This window comes from Malus domestica, chromosome 06, assembly GCF_042453785.1.
Source record: "Malus domestica chromosome 06, GDT2T_hap1".
Lineage (NCBI taxonomy): Eukaryota > Viridiplantae > Streptophyta > Magnoliopsida > Rosales > Rosaceae > Malus > Malus domestica.
This window is the reverse complement of record NC_091666.1, coordinates 29,704,993-29,723,507: the sequence shown is the minus strand read 5'-3', so window position 1 is coordinate 29,723,507 and position 18,515 is coordinate 29,704,993. Positions and strand designations below refer to the sequence as shown.

Below are 18,515 nucleotides of genomic sequence, written 5' to 3'. Positions count from 1 at the left end.
GCGAACTTCTCCGTTGATTGCATAGAATCTGAGTAATCTAGTTGCGTAAAAAGGGTCGTGGGGGAGATGGGTTTTGAGAAACAGAGCATGCAATTGGTTGGTTCTTGATAGCGATTGGTAAACTTTGGAGAGGCAGAGGCACGGCCCCTGCATTCGAAAAATAAGTTTACTTGCAGAGGGCTCCGGCAACTTGCGAATAAGAAGAGGGTTGTGGCCCTACTTTTTCACTTTATAAAATGAAACGGTAGCGTTTCACTCTTCCAATAGTTTTTATGCAGTAATCGATCAAAACAGAATAATGGGAAATAAAAATGGGGCCCAAATTAATGTTCAGCTAAGTCCAACGGGAAAGAGATATCTATTTCTTCCACCAAATTCTTCCTATCAATTAATCTGAATCCTTTAAATTTGATCAAACTGCTACAAACAAGAGTTCATTTTAAAAGTTATAATAATTATAACCGTTTGACCAAATTTCAAGGACCCGAATTGTTTGATGGAGAGGATTTGGTGGAAGGGATCCGGAGAGGATCCATTTCCAATCCAACGTAAACAAAAATACCTACACGGAGTACAGTAGAATTCCCCGGTAAGGTCATTGGGGAAGGGAAAATGATCTGACGCCAGATCATTTTCCTGGGGATTCCGTGATCGAGACCGTCCATCATGCAGTCAGAAATTATTTTAAAATTTAAAATTTAAAATTAAATATAAATAGTACCTAACGAAAACTGAGCGCACGATGTACGATAAATGGTCGCGATCACGGATGATTCCTAGGAAAAGGTTTCGGCGTGGATCCTTTTCCTTGAAGAAGTACCTTTGAGGATGACTCTCATACAATTCTTTTGAGAGCTGGAAAAATATCTACAAATAAAAAACCGTATTCATATAGCTGCTTGCCATCTACACCAGCAATTACAGGTTTAGGAATGTCACTTGGCTCGCACACAACCCGTCCAATTATGTTCAAGAGGAATTGAACATATTGATAGGCTGGTTATTGCTAGACTTTGTCCCGCTATTAAAAGTAAATGCTTACTTAAAAATGAATAAACTGTTTGATAATCAATTTTGTTTACAATTTTCATTTCTTATTTTCATTTTTTTTAAAACAAAAAACTAAAATCTTAATTAGTAACTATTTTCAGTTTTTAGTTTTCAAGAAAAATAAAAACAAAACAAACCGAAAATTAAAAACTATTTTCTTGAGTTTTCAAAATTTGATCTTGAGTTTTCACTTTTTGGTTTTCAGTTTTCATTTTTTGTAAAATTGAAAACTAAAAGTAATAAACAAACAAGATTTCAGTTTTCTAAAATGTGAAAACTAAAAAAATAAAAACAAAATAATCATCAAACAGCCCTTAATATCGTTGGATTCAACATTTCCTATTTTTCACTCCTCATTTATAATTTTACACCAAATTTCTTATATGACTACTAGAATTATAAAAACCGACCGTATCACATTCATTTACTTTGGCTCTAGTGGCTTTGTAGAGATTAAGACTCCAAAGCCAAACGGAAACACTAATCGTTCACATCCCGGTACTTTATACGTAGGCAAAATTTCTCTTCCGATTAATATAAAAATCCATGTGACATTACACAGGCGGAGTAGCAGAATGCTTGAACGGTGACGGAGGTGGTGGTCCGGGAACGTTAATAAGGTAGTGCGTTCCTATATATATTTTTGGTGGGTATCCCGTATCGATTGAAATACTTGCAAGAAAACAGGTAATTGTAGTATGAACCATTTGTATTTAAAACTCGTACAACTGATATAAATAAATTGTATTTAAAACTTATTCTTAGCTGACTATTTAAAACAAGATTTGAAATTGTGAAAAAATAAAAGAAACAGAAAATAAAAGAATTGAAATTAGTTTTAGTAAAAACTCGGCAGCAAAGAGAAAATAAAAGATTGAAATAGTTTTGAAGAAAAATTCAATCATCTGCAGTTCTACCAATTACGTATAAGTTGACACATGCAAACCATGAAGGTTATGTTTTCCTAAAGGAAAACTAACGAAAAATCCAAAAAAACCTTTACTTTTAATGAAAAATGACAAATAAATGTGTAGTGAATAGTACCTGGAAAAGGTAAAAATGTGGTTTTTCATTCAAAGTGAACAATACAGGGAGTCTTTCGTTAAAACTCATTTTTTCTAATGCATATTATACTTGTGGCATTCAAGCTAGAAAGTATATGAAACATGCAATCCGTCTATGATATTCATATCAAGTATGAGCATGCAAGACTCATTAAGTTTTGTGAATATTAAAAAAAAAAAAAATCATGCAACACTTACGACGTGGCATTCGTCTTAAGTGAAATTACAATTATTAATCACAAGAAACCCCACTCAATTTCCAGATGACATTCCAACAGAAGTTGCATCAAATTACTTGTCTAAATATCCTAATGGTGATCAAACATTAAGACATATAGATAGTTTAAACACGATGATTAATAATTCAAAGCAATATGTCTTAAGCAAATTGAAAAGAAATTACATATTCATACTAAGGCTCGTGGACTCGCCCTAATAAAAGGAATTAGTTACGTATATTTATAATTGAAAAGTAAAAATATTATTAAGAAGAAAAGATAGAAAACACCTTTGTAACAAATTGTCAAAAGCTCCTAAGCCGAGATCTCCAAGTCTAAAAACATTTTGGCCCTAGAAAAAGACCCAACTAAATATATATAGTGTGCACAAATGATCTAAATTAGGTCTCCCAACAAATTTGGAAACCCAATTAAAATAATAAACTAGGAAACACAATTCTATCCAAACTTGGATAATCTAGGTAGCCAAATTTGGAAACTCAAAATCAAGCCTACTAGGTGGAGTTAGAAAGATAAAAATGTCTACATTTTATAAAAAGGACTTTCCTGAAAAAACGTCATCTTGAATTACTTATGGCCCAAACAAGAACAAAATGTAAAGCTGCCAGCACTGCATGATCAACCTTCTTTGATTCGCTACGGTCAAACGGCTGAGAAATAAATTATGAAACTTTGACAGAATCATCTTGAAAGACACATGAATGTACTCCAAAAAAATTTCATTTCATCATTTTTTGCTCAAAATAAATTCACATGTTCTACAATTAAAATATAAAGTAAAGTATCAAAATTCTCACAAAATAACAAATAAATTACTTTAGTCTAAAGTAAGGATCGAAATTGGAGCTGTTTAAATGAACAGTGTTTTGAGATGGATTTTGAGTTATTTATAAAATTGCCGGTTTGCCACTGCCTTTTCTGTTTCAGTCAATTACGATTTATTTACGAAATTGCCATCGCTTCTCCCGTGCACGTGTCGACCATCGTAGAAAGGTTCCGTCGGGCTCAATCAGAGGGGGTTGAGGGCAGTTTGCAGAGTGACAAAGGGTACTCCGGCCGGACTTGGATTCTCTGCCCTTTCATTTCGGTGCCCTGTGTCCTCCTATTTTGTGTGGTCACGGTTAATCCATGCTAACATTTTATATTGATTTTTATAAAATATTAACGTGGCTTAACCGTGATCGCAAAAGGGACGGAGGGAACCTAATTGGAGGGCAGAGAATCCAAGTCCACTCCGGCCTCCACACCAAGGCCAGCATCAGCCCCACCCTCATCCTCTCCAACATGTATCAGCGCCCCGATATGCTCACCAACCCTGACGCCGACCCCTAGGGCTAAGCCCTCGACCCCGCAAGATCCAGGACAACTTCGAGATCCGTCAATTTATCTCTCTCCCTCTCTCTCTCTCTCTCTTGAAAATACTTCTCGGGAAAATACTTCAATTTTCTGGTAATCTTCTCCCCTTTCTGTAAATTATGAATTTTATTGTCTTCTTTATATAAATTGATTCATACATAAGACGCTGCATGTTTGAAATTCCATTAATATTCTAAAGAGGATTTTTATGTTCATTTAAACTGCAGTTCATATAATTTAGGAGGATAGTTTGATATAGCAGTGGTCATGGGATCTCCCTGAAGAGCTGAAGAAGGAACTTGAAGATCCTCATAGTAGGTAAGGCAATATAGTCCTGTCCTTGTGTTTTGATTTCTCTTAAGCCACCAGAAAACATCAATTTGGCAGCTAGCCGCATGGATGTATTCCTTATCTTCTTCTTACCCGCATGTATTAGGTACAGTTTTGGATGGAGTCGTGGAAAAGAGAAGCTGAAATCTGGAAAGTCTGGTATCACCTTATATTCTTTTGTTTTATAGTTTGTTTTATCAGAAACTCTAAGAACAACTTACGATTTGCTTAGTGAAATGACTGTTATTTTACTCCTTTTCGTTTGTGTTTTGTTTTTGCATATACGTTGAAAGGCTAATTTTATGCAAATTCAATATTAGACAAGTGTACAACAGACGGATCTCTAATTCAAAGGTAAAATTGTATAGGAGCAGCAATGTCTGAGGTCACATGGTATATGGCTCAAACCAATAATTGTTTGGCCAAACTGTTGTATTTGTCGGTTACTAATAATGAGCATTCCCTATAAGGTTGTATAAAGTTGGCCAGGCCAAATTTTCTTTATGCTGGGATATATTTAGCAGCATTAACTTATTTGAAAACTTAGATTTGCACAAACACAACATAATCTTTGCGAAAGCATGTATTTGATTGACGTATTATATCATATATATTAACAGATAAGCAATGCTGTAGTGGGAGTCGACCGAAAAGACTTGATGAGGAAGCTATCAAAATTTATTTATGAGGAAGAGAAAGCTCTTGAGGTGAGGTTTTTTTTGTTCCCTGATTCATCTTAGTTTAAAGCAATGAGAAAGGTCAAGTTTATGATAGTTTCTAGATATGTAGATTGAGAAATTATCATTAAACTAAGATTTTACATGCACTTCCAAGGCCATTGTGCGTGGGTTGTACTTTTTCTTTAGGGTGCTATTTGTTTTTTCTAAGTGGGAACTTTGATTGTTCAATCCTGTATATTTGGAGTAGATATTTGTATCCTGAGCCTTACCCATAGGAGAATTTGGAGTTAATTCGTTCTCAGAATATTCAGTTACATCTTTTTGGTAAATTCACATATGTTAGTTGTATTTGATCTTGATAATGGATGTATGTTTACGTGAGCAAACACATTCGTAAATTCTTGATGCATTATTAAAAGTTACAATATAGTTCAAATCCTTTGAATCATGTTCTTGAATTTTACTATATGTATCTTGTTCTTTGCATTTCGTTATCCGAACTCTGTTCTTTGAATTTGGTTACTGGAATCATGCCTAATGTTTGATGTGGTCAGTGGCTTTGTATGGCTGGCTGGTGTGATTTGTGAGTGTTTTTGGTTAATGGCAGACATAGGATCTGCTTGAAATGTACTACCTACTTGAAGAGTCCTGATTGGTGGGACGAAATTGACAGAAGTCAATTTTGAACAAAATTTATTTGTTGTTTTAAAATCCATAATTTCCTTATTTGTATTGTCTGCTCAACTTCGGTTTAGCCAAAATGGTGTGTTTTCCTACTGAGTTATCGTGCATTAGATGTAAAATAACTATAATATTGTGTTTTCTTACTGAGTTATCCGTATTGTATTCTATCTGTTTGATCCAGCTTTCGCATAGAGAGTACATTTGGGGTCCTACAATTCCTGTGTTGAGCTTCCAGTGCGCAGTTGAGAGACAGGGAAGTGTGAATAGATCAAAGTTTAGGATTTTTGTTTGGCCACCATTGACGAAGTGTGTTGATGCACAAAATCCGATGGATCTTGGACCAACGTAAATCCAACTGTGAATCACACATACGCATGAGAACACAAAGATATATCGTGGTTCACCTCAGGTTGAGGCTACGTCCACATTGGTGTCAATTCCGTTTCACTCTGTAAATGAATGTTGAATATACATGGAGGCTCTAGAGGCAGTGTCTGATCTCTTGTTTTCCCTCTCTCTTCTTGAGTCCCCCCCTCAGTGAAGGTGATGAGGATCCCTTTTATAGAATAAGAGTTTCCTCTTCTTACATAAGTCATGGGCTCAGTAATGAAGCCCATGTATTGAGGCCCAATATATGGTACAATAGGAGTCCTCAAAGTCTTCAGTCAAGAAAGTCTTTTGGCTAGAGACTTCAAATCCAATCCATGTGTGGGCCGAAGTAACTAGATGTCGTCCAGAACTAATACTCGACATGAGACGATGCTTAACGTCAAGCAATACTCAGTTAGAGGTAGCACACGTTGTGAGACTGCTCGGTTAGAGGCAATACTCTCGGCGAGGCAGTTGCTCAGTTGGAGGCGGTGCTCGTTGCGAGGCGGCTCGGCTTGTGGCGTTCTTCATCACGAGTATGTACGCGACGTCAGCGTGAGCTCATTATGAGTTAATTCTCGACATGACTAGATGTCGTCCAGAACTAATACTCGACATGAGACAGTGCTTAACGTCAAGCAATATTCAGCTAGAGGTAGCACACGTTGCGAGGCTGCTCGGCTAGAGGCAACGCTCTCGGCGAGGCGGTTGCTCGGCTGGAGGTAGTGCTCGTTGCGAGGCGGCTCGATTTGTGGCGTTCTTCATCGCGAGTATGTACTCGACGTCAGCGTGAGCTCATTATGAGTTAATTCTCGACATGACTCGGATCCGCTTTGTGGGTTTGTATATGGGTCTATGTGTCGGATCCGCGGATCGGGTCCACAAGTCGGGTCTTTGAGTCAGGGCCATACGTAGGGTCATCGAGTCGCGGCCACCTGTAGGGTCTTTGAGTTGGGTTCATAAGTTGGGTCCATAAGTCGAGGTTTGAGCTCAAGGGTGTTCAATTTAGTAGGTGCCCAAACGAATGGGTATCCAAGCTCACGGGTGTTCAGGCACATAGGTGTTCAAATAAGCAAGTGTCTGAGCAAGTGAATGTCTGGTCAGACAAGAGATTACCTTTCGGACTAAATCTTTGTCACCATAAGCATGTGGCTCAGTGATCCATAGGCTGATCCATAGTGTTGACCACCATAATTTTGGTCCTTGTTTAATTAATAAATTGTAATCAATCATTAAAGTGTGCATATTGCGGGTAACGTCACAAATAGATCATATAAACATACAATAATGTAGTATGCCTAGTGAAATGTGTATGACAATATAATTGAATGAAATTTAATAATGTAACATAGAATGTGTGTGGTGTGGTTGCCATGAATTTATCTCCTTAGTGGCTTTTTCCAAACCGACAGTGAGACAGTGGGTAATCAAATAAAGGCTAGCCCAAAGTTTTATTCTAATATTTAAATGATGAATAAAATATTCTAAAAAATGATTTAAGTTATAGCATTTTAAAAGGAGGTGGCCGACAACATCAAAGGGTAATAATACTAAAGTTATGATAGGAATGATTATGGTTTGAGATGTGATGTGTTTCTGGTCAACATAATATTAAAATAACAAACAATGAGCTGGAAAGGATTATAACAGTGCTTTTATCTCATTTGTGAGTTTGTTCGTGGGTTTGTCAATGGGATAGTGGGTTGTACTCATCCCCTTGATGATGAAAGTTTCATCATAACATTTAAATAATAAAGGTAGTTTAAATAATGAATGTAGTGGTCAGGAATGATTAAAGATAAAGGTCGTACCCAGTGCACAAGGCTCCCGCTTTACGCAGGGTCTGGGAGAGGTGAATGTCGGCTAGCCTTACCCCCATTTATGGGGAGGCTGCTCTCAATCAGGAATGATTAAAGATAAATAATAAAATATTAAATAAACAGTGATAATATTAAACAAATCATTTGAGAAAATATAAAGTTCTTATCTTCTTCCATGTTCTCCCGAGGGTTGGGCATGACCGACAGTTGCAGGATGCATGACCTGCTCGCGGCAAGTTTGCCAGCATCGACACTAATTTTTAGACGAGTTATCCAGCGTCAGCGTCACTTAGGTTGAGAAGTGATGACAGTTTTGAGTCCTCCAGAAGTAAACTGCATGGATCCAGCAGATAAAAAAATCCATGAACTGTGTCTTCGTCAGGCAGGCCAGGCCGTTGCAGCCGTCGATGTTCATGGTGCAGGAGCCATAGATCCCTTCCCGACAAGATCTTTGGAAGGTGAGGATGGGGTCCATCTCGTTCTTGATCTTGGTGAGGGCGTCAAGCACTATGGGCCCGCACTCCTTGAGGTTGATCTCGTACTCATTGAGCTCCAGCTTCTTCGGGTTGTCCAGGTTCCACCGGTAGATTGAGAATGTTTTGATGTCCATTTTGTTTCGGGACTTGAGGTCCACCTGCTGGGCCTGGGCCTCCGACGCCATAGCCCGGACACAGATGTAACGAAACGACGCCATCGCCGTTGATCCCGACGCCGCCGCAGAAGCTATGGCCCTCCGTATGAACCCCGTCGCCATTGTTGCGTCTTCGAGCTTCAACAACTGCAGACAAAGAGAGAGAGGCTGTGATTGTGTTTCCATTGCTACTGCCGTGACCGAGAGCTGGAGCGGAAGACATGGGTTTTGCAGTGACTGTGCAGGTGTTTGGTTCTTAGGTTTCTGCAGATTCACGTGGAGGTTGTGAGGTTTGATGAAAAAAGTAGAGAGAACCGACATAGCTTTTCGTATCGATTCCCACAGACGACGCCAAATGTTGATGCACAAAATCCGATGGATCTTGGACCAACGTAAATTCGACCGTGAATCATACAAATGCACAAGAACACAAAGATATATCGTGGTTCACCTCAGGTTGAGGCTACGTCCACACTGGTGTCGATTCCGTTTCACTATGTAAATGAATGTTGAATATACACGGAGGCTCTAGAGGCAGTGTCTGCTCTCTTGTTTTCCCTTTCTCTCTTCTTGAGTCCCCCCTCAGTAAAGGTGAAGAGGATCCCTTTTATAGAATAAGGGTTTCCTACATAGCATTTCGTATCGATTCCCACAGACGGCGCCAAATGTTGATGCACAAAATCGGGTCGATCTTGGACCATCGTAAAACCGGCCGTGAATCACACAAACGCACAAGAATACAAACATATATCGTGGTTCACCTCAAGTTGAGACTACGTCCACACTGACGTTGATTCCGTTTCATTGTGTAAATGAATGTTGGATATACATGGAGGCAACATATGCAGTGTTTGCTCTCTCCTTTCCCCTCTCTCTTCTTGAGTTCCCCCTCAGTGAAGGTGAGGAGGATCCCTTTTATAGAATAAGGGTTTCCTTCTCTTACATAAATTATGGGCTCAGTAATAAAGCCCATGTATTGAGGCCCAACATATGGTACAACAGGAGTCCCCTAAGTCTTCAGTCAAGAGTCTTTTGGCTGGAGACTTCAAATCCAATCCATGTGCGGGCCGAAGTGATTAGATGTCGTCCAGAACTAGTACTCGACATGAGACGGTGCTTAACGTCAAGCAATACTCGGCTAGAGGTAGCACACGTTGCGAGGCTGCTCGACTAGAGGCAATGTTCTCGACGAGGCGATTGCTTGGCTGGAGGAGGTGCTCGTTGCGAGGCGGCTCGGCTGGAACCATGCAATTTACTTCTGGGGGACTCAAAACTGTCATCACGGTGAGAGGCCAGTTTCATTTGTGATGTATCTCGAATGCTGTTTGTTATTCCTTTATTTTTATTTTATTTTGGTATTCTTTTGAAGCTACAGTGTTTGTTAACAACTGTTTCCATTTCTACATTCCCTAAACCCTCTCTGGAAATTAATTAAAATGATTTCTGGTACATGCAATATATGTTACAATTGTTATATGTGAATTCATATCTTTTACTCCCAAAACTGGGATTTATTAGTTCATCCAAGTGTTTTGTAAGTTGGTCTGAAAAATCTCTTTTACATTAAGCACGTCCTTAGATTTTTGGTCAAATGGGACATGGAACCTCAAATGTTGTTTGTTATTCCTTTATTTTTTAGTATTCTTTTGAAGATCTGCATGTCGATTGCTGCTTCTGTTTCTTATACAAACACAGTATTTTTTGCGATCACAACTTTTGTGATCAGAAACGTTTAAGGTCATCCAGTTAATTGTACAATGGGTCTTGATGTCAGCTGAATTGAATGTAAATGAAAACTAAGCTGCTGATCCTACCAGCCCAGTTCACCCATCTCTTGCTTATTTAAATTAATTGAAGATGCCTATGTTTATACAAGTTCTCTTCACAAAGAAACCTATATTATAATTTCACTTTTACTTGCTTTCGCACGGGGGGAGGTGTCTGGACATGTAATTGGAGTCATTACTCACTATTTTTTTTTATCCTTATCTTCTATATTAATATCACCATTTATTTTGGTGCTCAATGAGTGGTTTGGCAGATAATAGATAAAGGTTTTAATGCTTTCATGTAATGTTATTGTAGATCCACTACATTCTTCAAGAAGTCCGATTTACAGAACCGGAGCTGTTTAAGCACATGATGTCCCAGTTTATAGCTGAGGTTTTATAAACTTATTTAAAAAGGGTCAATATGATCATTGCTGATCCTTAACATTTAACTATCAAAGCTTGAGTTTATATATGTCATTTTAGGGATGCTTAGGGCAGGTGTAGGAAAGGAAATGAAAATTGACATTTTGAAGCTTACCCTTTGGTTGGTGGCTGAGAAAAATGGGGGAAAAGGAAAAGAAAATTGTAGTGTTGAGTAGCTCAATGGTGGTGTTTATGTAGTGCATTTTTTTTTAAAATCAAGTCTAAATGCATTTTTGTTTGTGTGTGAATCTGCCACAGATTAAGTGCACTGCACTGTCATAGATTAAATCCATTATGTTGTCGCAGGTTGAGTTCATTTCCCTGTGTCCGTTTGTTTTCACCTCAAATTCTTACTCTGAATCTCTCTTTTTTGCAGTTTAGTTCGGCCACCATCTCTTATCTGCAAAGCGAAGAAGAACTCAGCAGATTGTATGTTACTCCTCCCCAATATTTTCTGTATGTTTTCTTCAATTATTTGTTTTTGGGTTTGTTTCTTTCCCGAGAATAAGAAAGAAACAGGAAAAATTAATATTGGGTAGTTAATTTATGTTGGAGTGTTATATTTATTCAAGACATCCAGGGGAATTAGGTACTTAATTGATTGATGACCTGATTGAATTTCTTTGATTTTTCTGAAAGAATTTGTTTTTTATTCTGGGGTTTTGATTGTTTTGTAGGCAAGACTGACGCCGATGATGCCGAATGAAGCGGAACTGATGAGTTTTGGCAAGATTTTGGAGAACAACATGACAGTGGGTCAGTGTAAATTACCTTTGGTTGGTATTGGTTGAGGAATTGTCGTGATGTGTGTTGTTGTACAGCCAGCTATGGGAAAATCTAAAACAGGTAATGTTTCCATTAGGAACTTAATCTTGGGTTTTGTATAAGGGGTTGGGTGACCTAAGACAAGAACATATTAAATTTGGTGTTTAGCGTGCTTAAACTGGTAGGGATGATCAGAATTGATGTTTTTAGTTATTAAAACGTGGTATTTATCCTGAAAACTACACCAAGGGGACAGGGGTTGGTTAGAACTTTGAACCCGGGATGCAGTGGGGCTAAGAGAATTACCCTCCCTACCTGGCCAATCAATCACTTGCAGAATTGTTAAAATACCTCTGCTAAAAATATGAGCTTTACTTCATGTACTTTATTTTTATTGTGATGTGGAAATAGTCTTTACAATGGCTTATTTGTGATAGTTGATGAAGAGGTTTGTGTTTAAGACGAGAGTAGTGCAGTCTCTTTCTTGCCGTGAAATATGTATTTGTGAATGTGGGTTTGTGGGATTTGCTGCTTTGATAGGTGAATATCTTTGTCCTGCAAATTTTCCTTTCAATTTGATTGAACAATTAGTTTGCAACATGCTATCGTGCTTTGTCTATTGTTTGGTATGAAGCTGAATTGCAATGTCTTTAACCCTTTTTATATTTTTGGCAAAGTGTCTTTAACCCTTTTATTCACCCACTGTAAGCTTACTTAGCTCCAGCTGAAGCCATTCAAGTCAAATTCACAATCTTATTAATTAATATTAAAAGTTGGGAATAAATTTTGGAATGCTTTTGCATTCATCCATGCCACAATGGTAAATTCAAATTTTTTTGTCCTATCAGATGGACCCAGTAAGTTCATCAAACCCAGATTTTCGTAGTGTTGATGGTGCGGCTGTAGTGGAGGGGAAATAAGAAAAGTAAATCCACTGTTTGATTTTACAGTTTTCTTCTCCTGTGTTATGCTTCCTAACCTTAGTTCTATATTATCTTAATCAGGCAAATGAGAAAACTGAATACACTATTTCATACCTGGTGGTTTGTGTTCTAACAATAAAGATGTGCTTCAGGCTGTTTCTTCAATCAGCAAGAATAATTGGAACAGGTATTAACATCACTATAAAGACTTAGTTTAGATAAGTAAGAGTAAGGTCACTTTTATACTTTTGCTTTTAAACGGAATTTAAAAAATGATTGACCATCAAGTACTTTGTCAAAGTATTTGGTCTAGAAAGCATCATGTTCGATGATCTTACTACTAAATTCATTTTGTAATGATTCAATTTCATGTTCGATGATGGTAATTTTTGTTGGTTTTCTATTTAGGTTGAACCAAAAACTCTCCAAGATGCCAATTTTCTTAAAGGCAGTGTTAAGGTAAATTTTAATTACCATTATTCCACATAGTATACATTCTGAAAACATCTTTGACAAAATTTATGAAGCCTCTCAATAGCTTTTGGCATTTGATTCAACAGGTAATGCACTGTTTCCTCCCTAGATTTCTCTGTTTCGTCCACTATATCCACCAGCCAAAAAGCACAAAAGCAGTTCCACTGAACACACACACCCCCACAACTGACCACCCCACCTCCATTTCAGCTCAGCTCAGCTCAGTTCCGGGTGTCCAAATCAATCAGTTTTCCAACCCATCCTTCTGAAAGCCATGCCTGCTTGCTAAGCTTCACGATCCCGAACCCGGAAATCCTTTCAATTTCTCAGTAAAACTATATTCGATGACTTGAATGTCTTCAGGTACTTTTCTGTTTCTTTTGGTTCCTTTTTGTTTTTTGTTGCTTAAATTCATGTGATTATCTGCTGTTTATTTTAGCATGGATTTTACTATAACTCTTACTTTCAGAGTGCATCTCAATATTCTTTGATCTTCATTGCTTTTAGCTTTACCTTCTGACTAGCCTTGCTATATTCAATCAGTGATAAAATATATATGTATATAAGTGGTAAAATGTGTGTGTGTGTGTGTGTGTGTGTGGATTGCACAGATGCTCAGACATGCCACCCATGCCTAAACATTAGAAAAGGTTTGTTCTCCTTAGTTGGTAATAGAATTTGGCATCTTTCAGTGCACGATGAAGGTATATTGTCAATAATAAAGTTGGGATTGTTATTATGAGAATTTGTTTAGGAATTGAGAGATTGAATTGCTGTTTCGGAATTTGGAAAATTTCTGTCTTTTGTGTGATCATTTTGGTTTAGGAATAGATAGATTGTTTTCTTTGATGCATAATATTGAATTTGGATGGAATTGATTAAATTTTGTGTTGTTTTAGTCCGTTGTGTATATTAAGTCCGTAGTCAAAATTAGGGACTGTTTTGTATAATTTTCTACATTCGTGATTGTTCGACATGATAAAAAATAGGGTTTTTTTGGTTTGCTGATTTTCATGTGCTCTGTATTCATGATTGTTTATTTTGTAAAGGAAATGCAGGATATGATAGAGATGCAAGCAAATTTCTAATCTTTGTCTATCCGGTTTTCACTTTGTTCAATTTGATCTGATTTATCCTCCTTTGCGTTGCTTTTGAGGAAACCAAATTAAATTTGCCCTTCGATCGTTGTATGTCATGCTTATGTTCTCCTTTATTGGGAGACTGATTTACTGTTTAAAATTGGTTACATTCTCTTGTAGTTGCCCTTTCTGTTGGTTCTGAAAAAGCAAACTGACATGTGGATTTCTGTCTTTCTATATCATGCTTATGTTGAAATGTTATACCTGCCAAAACCATATGTTGAAATGTTGGATTGGTAAACGTTTTTTGTTTTTCTGTTTTTAGGACTTCATTAACCGTTTAGAAGCGGAGCCGACGATGCGAGAGCAGAAGGGGAGCAAGCATGTGAGGTAATTTTTTATATTGAATTAAGTGGTTCTGAATTCAGTCAAACATTTGTGTGCAAGTTTGCAGTGATATTATTGTAACATCAATCCTAAAATGTATTGTGTCAAGAACTAATAAAAGGAATGTAATGTGTAAGTGCATTTGATTATTCAAATGCAATTTTTTTAATTTTTAGAATGAGTTGCAATTAAAATTAACGGACTGCTGAGCAAAAGTTTAATTAATTCAGTTTTGATAAATGATTGAAGGTTTCTCTATGATTCTATTGCTGTTTTGATAATTATAAGTTTAGATAACTAAAGAGAGAACGAAAATGAAAGCATAGAATATGGTGAATAATATGTTGGTATGTGTGTGTGTTCTATTCGGGAGAATCGGTTGCTGTTTTGATAAATTGTAAAATTTATTTTGCTTGGTCTGAATGTACGTCCGATTGCTTGCCTTCCCATAGATGGGTAGAGGTGGACATCCAGGAGAATTTGTTTGCATAGGAATTATTTTTTTCTTTTCGCTATAATCTGTTTTGTTAAGGGTGATGATAAAGATTTAACAATATTGTTTGTTCGGAGTTAGGTGGAAATTGGAAGGGAGTAAATTGTGATCGTTTATGCAGCATTTGATAAAATTGGGAAATAAGATTGGGGAAATAATGTTAACGGTTTGTAGATGCTTAGGAGACTGTCTGGGGCTGCTTAAATTTTATATATTCAGTTGCATAGAGTCGACATGACATGCACAACGATGGTCAGATTGCCACCCTTAGTTGATGGTATTATCTTTACAACACATTCAAATTGAGGATTTAGAAAACCTAATAATAAAACTGAAATATATGTTCCATTCTTTTTGTTTTTATTTTGGGTTAAAAAGTTGGAGATTTGGATTGGGATTTACCTTTATTAACCTATAATATTGTGCTCAAGACACCATCTTGGGAGTCTTAACATGATTGTTCTTCTATTTCATAGATTCGAAATGTGTTTAGTATCTCATTTAATTGGTGTACCTTTGCACATTTAACTCAAATCTAATATGATTTGGTCCTCCAATTTCTCTGAATTGCTAACGGATTTACATTCTTTGGAAATTTCAGGAACTCTGGTTGTGGGAGGAAGAAGCTGGTTCCTTGCTATTTTTAGGTATACGATTATGTGCCCGGATTGCATGTTTATTTATCTTTGCAAAGCTTTCGTACTTGGATTTTAAATATGTGATTGGTTTGTGAAAAATAAACGAGAAGACTAATCATGGGGACATTCTTATTCAACTTAAATGTGTTTTATTCATCCGATTACGCCTGAAACAGCTGGTTCCCGCAGCAACGCTCGGGCGTATTTTCTAGTTATAACTAAGATTAGGGTAAAAATATAGAATAATATCGACTCATCACCTATCGATTGAAATCTTTGCTTAATAAATTGGATGTGTCCTTTTTTCTCTTTGGTTGAAATTTGACGTTCTTTGAATTCAATTTTTTTATTTTATTATTCAATTGCATTGATGAATGTTAATAGAATTCAGTTATATATATCGGTCATCTTGCTTGAATATTATGGCTTAATTTTCTGTTTCTTAGTTTCATGGTTGGTTGGTTGGTTTGTTCCATTTTTTTTAAAGAAACCTCGACTGCATAAGAGAAATTTTATAGAAATAGAAAAAAGAAGTTGCATTTAGTTAAGGGGACATAAAGTTTAGCTCATAATATAAGAAGAAATAATAAGGTAAAAAAATACAATAAAAGAGATAAACTTGACTCTTCTTAAGACAACAAATAAAAATACAAGAAAATAGGAACTATGTGGTCCCCCGGATGTTCCTCAGGGGTTTGCCCCCCCCCCCCCGGGGGGTGTGGTGGGGTGGGTGTGTCAAGCCTTATTTGGAGTTTCTGGAGTTGGTGGGGAGGATCAGTGGATATGCGATTGCAGTTGATTTGGAGGTGGGGGGAAACGCCTCCTGTAATGCGAATGCAGATTGCGAGCAGGTGGAGGTGGCGGGCTTTTGAATCGTCTTAGACTGCGGCGATCGGGCACCACTTTCATGCTCAAAATATCACTTTGGCATTCAAAGCAACCTTGTTCAATTATACGAGAAAATCACAAGAAGCAAGAAATTAGTTACCAAATAATAAAATTGGTAAAAACTAAGTCGATTTAAGTAGCTAATACTAATGCTTGGATATCTTATAAAAGGAAGATAATTATTATTTATACCATGAGGAAGTGGTCCACAAGTTACTCGGAAATCCCCCATCAGAAGCAACACTAGTGTTGTAATTGCCACCAGCTTTGCTGAAGAACCATTCATCTTCGGAAGCAGAAACAATAACTTCGAAAATCCTTTCACCACAACGTGGAGATGAATGATAGTGCAAAGGGAAGGCAAGATTTATAGACTTTAGCTTGCAGGGGTTTGGACAATAATTATATGCTTCTGTTTCTTTCTTCCTTTTGGGTCAATATATGCTTATGTTTATAATTGGACTATCAAAGGGAGGACCCTTGAGTCGTCCGTTGATGTAGAATAGGAAATGAACCGTTGAAAGATAAAGGGACAGTAAAATTTGAATATTCAAGATTCGATTTGGCCCGTGATAACTTTCCAAAAAAACAATGGTGCCACAAGTCCAACACACTGCTTAGGCCTTGATGTCTGATGGATTTTGGTCATCCGGGGTCATTTCAACCTTCATAATAGCGTTTAAAGTTTCGAAATAAAAATCGGACTCTTCGTTTGTAGTCCGATTAATGTTTAACTAATGTTGTTGTAATTATTAGAAGTCATTTGAGTTGTTCCAAACATTTGTAATCTTTATTTAAGTCATCTGGATGTATCAATGACAATCATTCAAGAATTAATCAAATAAAAACCCGGGATTTCATTCAATTTTCTGATAGATTCTAGATTTTGTTCTGCAATAGATTACGTTGATAACCCTTATATCGCTTTATGCTGCATCATCCACTCTTTTCATTTATTCTCTACCATACAAGAGATTCTTCATTTGTTTATTGAAAATAGTGTAATGTTAAACACGTGACAATTTTTTATTAAACTTTAAAGTCATTGAAATTAAAATTTGATTACAAATCAGAATTTCTATATACCATACACCTCAATTTAGTACAATCATCCATATGTAGTGTGACAAGTAACTTGTCATAAGTCGCGTAGGACTCCTCAATAGAAGAGTCATTTTTTTTTACCAATATGTCATTTGCATTAGGTGCCTAATTTTTTCTTGGTTAATTATCTACTAATAAAGTCTTTTCTAAGTTAATTATCTACGAGAATAAAGTGAGAAAAAAAAAAAGAAATTAGAAACTTTTTATGACGGTTGCTCATATGTAGGGCTCCAATTTGCGATCGCTTCGGCCCCCAAATTTCAAGCCCCCAGCGGCGGTGCAGGAACAAACTGCTTCCTTATTTTATTTTTTTATGAGTAAAGGTGGAGATGAATGATAGTGCAAAGGGTAAGCAAGATTTATAGACTTTGATTTGACTTTGATCTGCCTATGAACCTAACTTATTTGCAGGGGTTTGGATTAGAGTTTCTAATTGGACTTTCAAAAGGTTGACGACAAGTCTTTCAGCGTGGAATCGTGGATAATGGGTTCCTGCTCTTATGATTATTTTCTTCCACCGCGGAATCGTGGAAAATGGATTCCAGCTCTTATGATCATTTTGATCAGAAAAATTTTATTTGAATTCATATAATCTCTCTTTCCACCTAACTTTTTAATTAAGCTATCAATCTCTTTTTAAACCTAAATTTACTACATAAACAACCCTCACAAACCCAATTAAATATGTAAATTTATCTTTACACCTATATTACTAACTTGTTGAATTTGTGTTAACTTTTTCTCTTGCAGAATAACCAAATCAATATGATTTAGATTCTGATTTATGCAGTCCCTAATTTTAGTTTTTACTGAGTTTGATTTTGAGACTTAGCTAGTTGCAGTTTTTCTTTAATCTTGTTATATTTTGCATTTGTTAGAAAATTATCAGTTGCTATTTAGTTTGACAGGTTTATATATACATGTTTAGGTATGGTAATTGATGTCCACCTCAGCACCCTTTGCGGTCATATTGTTGCCAATTCCATCAGCAATTTTACTCTCTTCATTGTATCCTTTTTGGTGATTACAGCTTTTCTATTGACATTCGGCTTTAAATCTTTGTTACATTGTCCAAAAAAAACTTGGCCAATGATTTTCACGCTCGATTGAATCTCTTGCACTCCTTCCTTTGAGTGCAAAACACTTAAAATGAGTGTCCAAAATCGCTATCCAAAAGTTTATGTATTTTTCCTTTGACTTGTTACCACTTTTTAGCAATAACCCATAATTTTTTTATAGGTGCCTATGGTCTTGGCCATTTTAATTTAGTTATATGAATAAAAAGGTCGTACCCAGTGCACAAGGCTCCCGCTTTACGCAGGGTATTTACATAAATATCATGCTAT

At 36.7% G+C, this 18,515-nt stretch overlaps 1 protein-coding gene and 1 long non-coding RNA gene across 31 annotated transcripts; one reads left to right on the top strand and one right to left on the bottom strand.

The window, feature by feature from the left end:
• The first annotated feature begins 3,374 nt into the window (after nucleotides 1-3,374).
• On the top strand, nucleotides 3,375-17,517 carry LOC103443463 (uncharacterized). Of its 30 annotated transcripts, none has more exons than XR_011582232.1 (14): nucleotides 3,375-3,802; nucleotides 3,937-4,027; nucleotides 4,146-4,198; nucleotides 4,360-4,393; nucleotides 4,660-4,746; nucleotides 10,795-10,847; nucleotides 11,096-11,264; nucleotides 12,032-12,108; nucleotides 12,188-12,293; nucleotides 12,515-12,565; nucleotides 12,791-12,943; nucleotides 13,985-14,049; nucleotides 15,141-15,186; nucleotides 17,396-17,517. XR_011582232.1 is itself a non-coding variant. In XM_070823779.1 (13 exons), the coding sequence occupies exons 3-7, from the start codon at nucleotides 4,158-4,160 to the stop codon at nucleotides 11,103-11,105; spliced, it is 279 nt and encodes a 92-aa protein (XP_070679880.1). In that variant the 5' UTR covers nucleotides 3,533-3,802; nucleotides 3,937-4,027; nucleotides 4,146-4,157; the 3' UTR covers nucleotides 11,106-11,264; nucleotides 11,630-11,723; nucleotides 12,188-12,293; nucleotides 12,515-12,565; nucleotides 12,791-12,943; nucleotides 13,985-14,049; nucleotides 15,141-15,486. The 30 variants fall into 30 exon arrangements, 9 of the variants coding, with proteins under 9 accessions (XP_070679882.1, XP_070679880.1, XP_070679883.1 ...); XR_011582229.1 differs by lacking the exons at nucleotides 12,032-12,108; nucleotides 17,396-17,517 and adding exons at nucleotides 11,630-11,723; nucleotides 12,634-12,666 and having other exon boundaries at nucleotides 3,533-3,802; nucleotides 4,333-4,393; nucleotides 10,795-10,874; nucleotides 15,141-15,333; XR_011582221.1 differs by lacking the exon at nucleotides 17,396-17,517 and having other exon boundaries at nucleotides 15,141-15,333.
• Nucleotides 15,722-16,479, bottom strand: LOC139197112 (uncharacterized). The gene is made up of 2 exons (XR_011582237.1): nucleotides 16,258-16,479; nucleotides 15,722-16,118 (listed from the first exon to the last, which is right to left on the bottom strand). It is a non-coding gene; the product is annotated as an uncharacterized lncRNA (long non-coding RNA).
• Nucleotides 17,518-18,515: the final 998 nt, after the last annotated feature.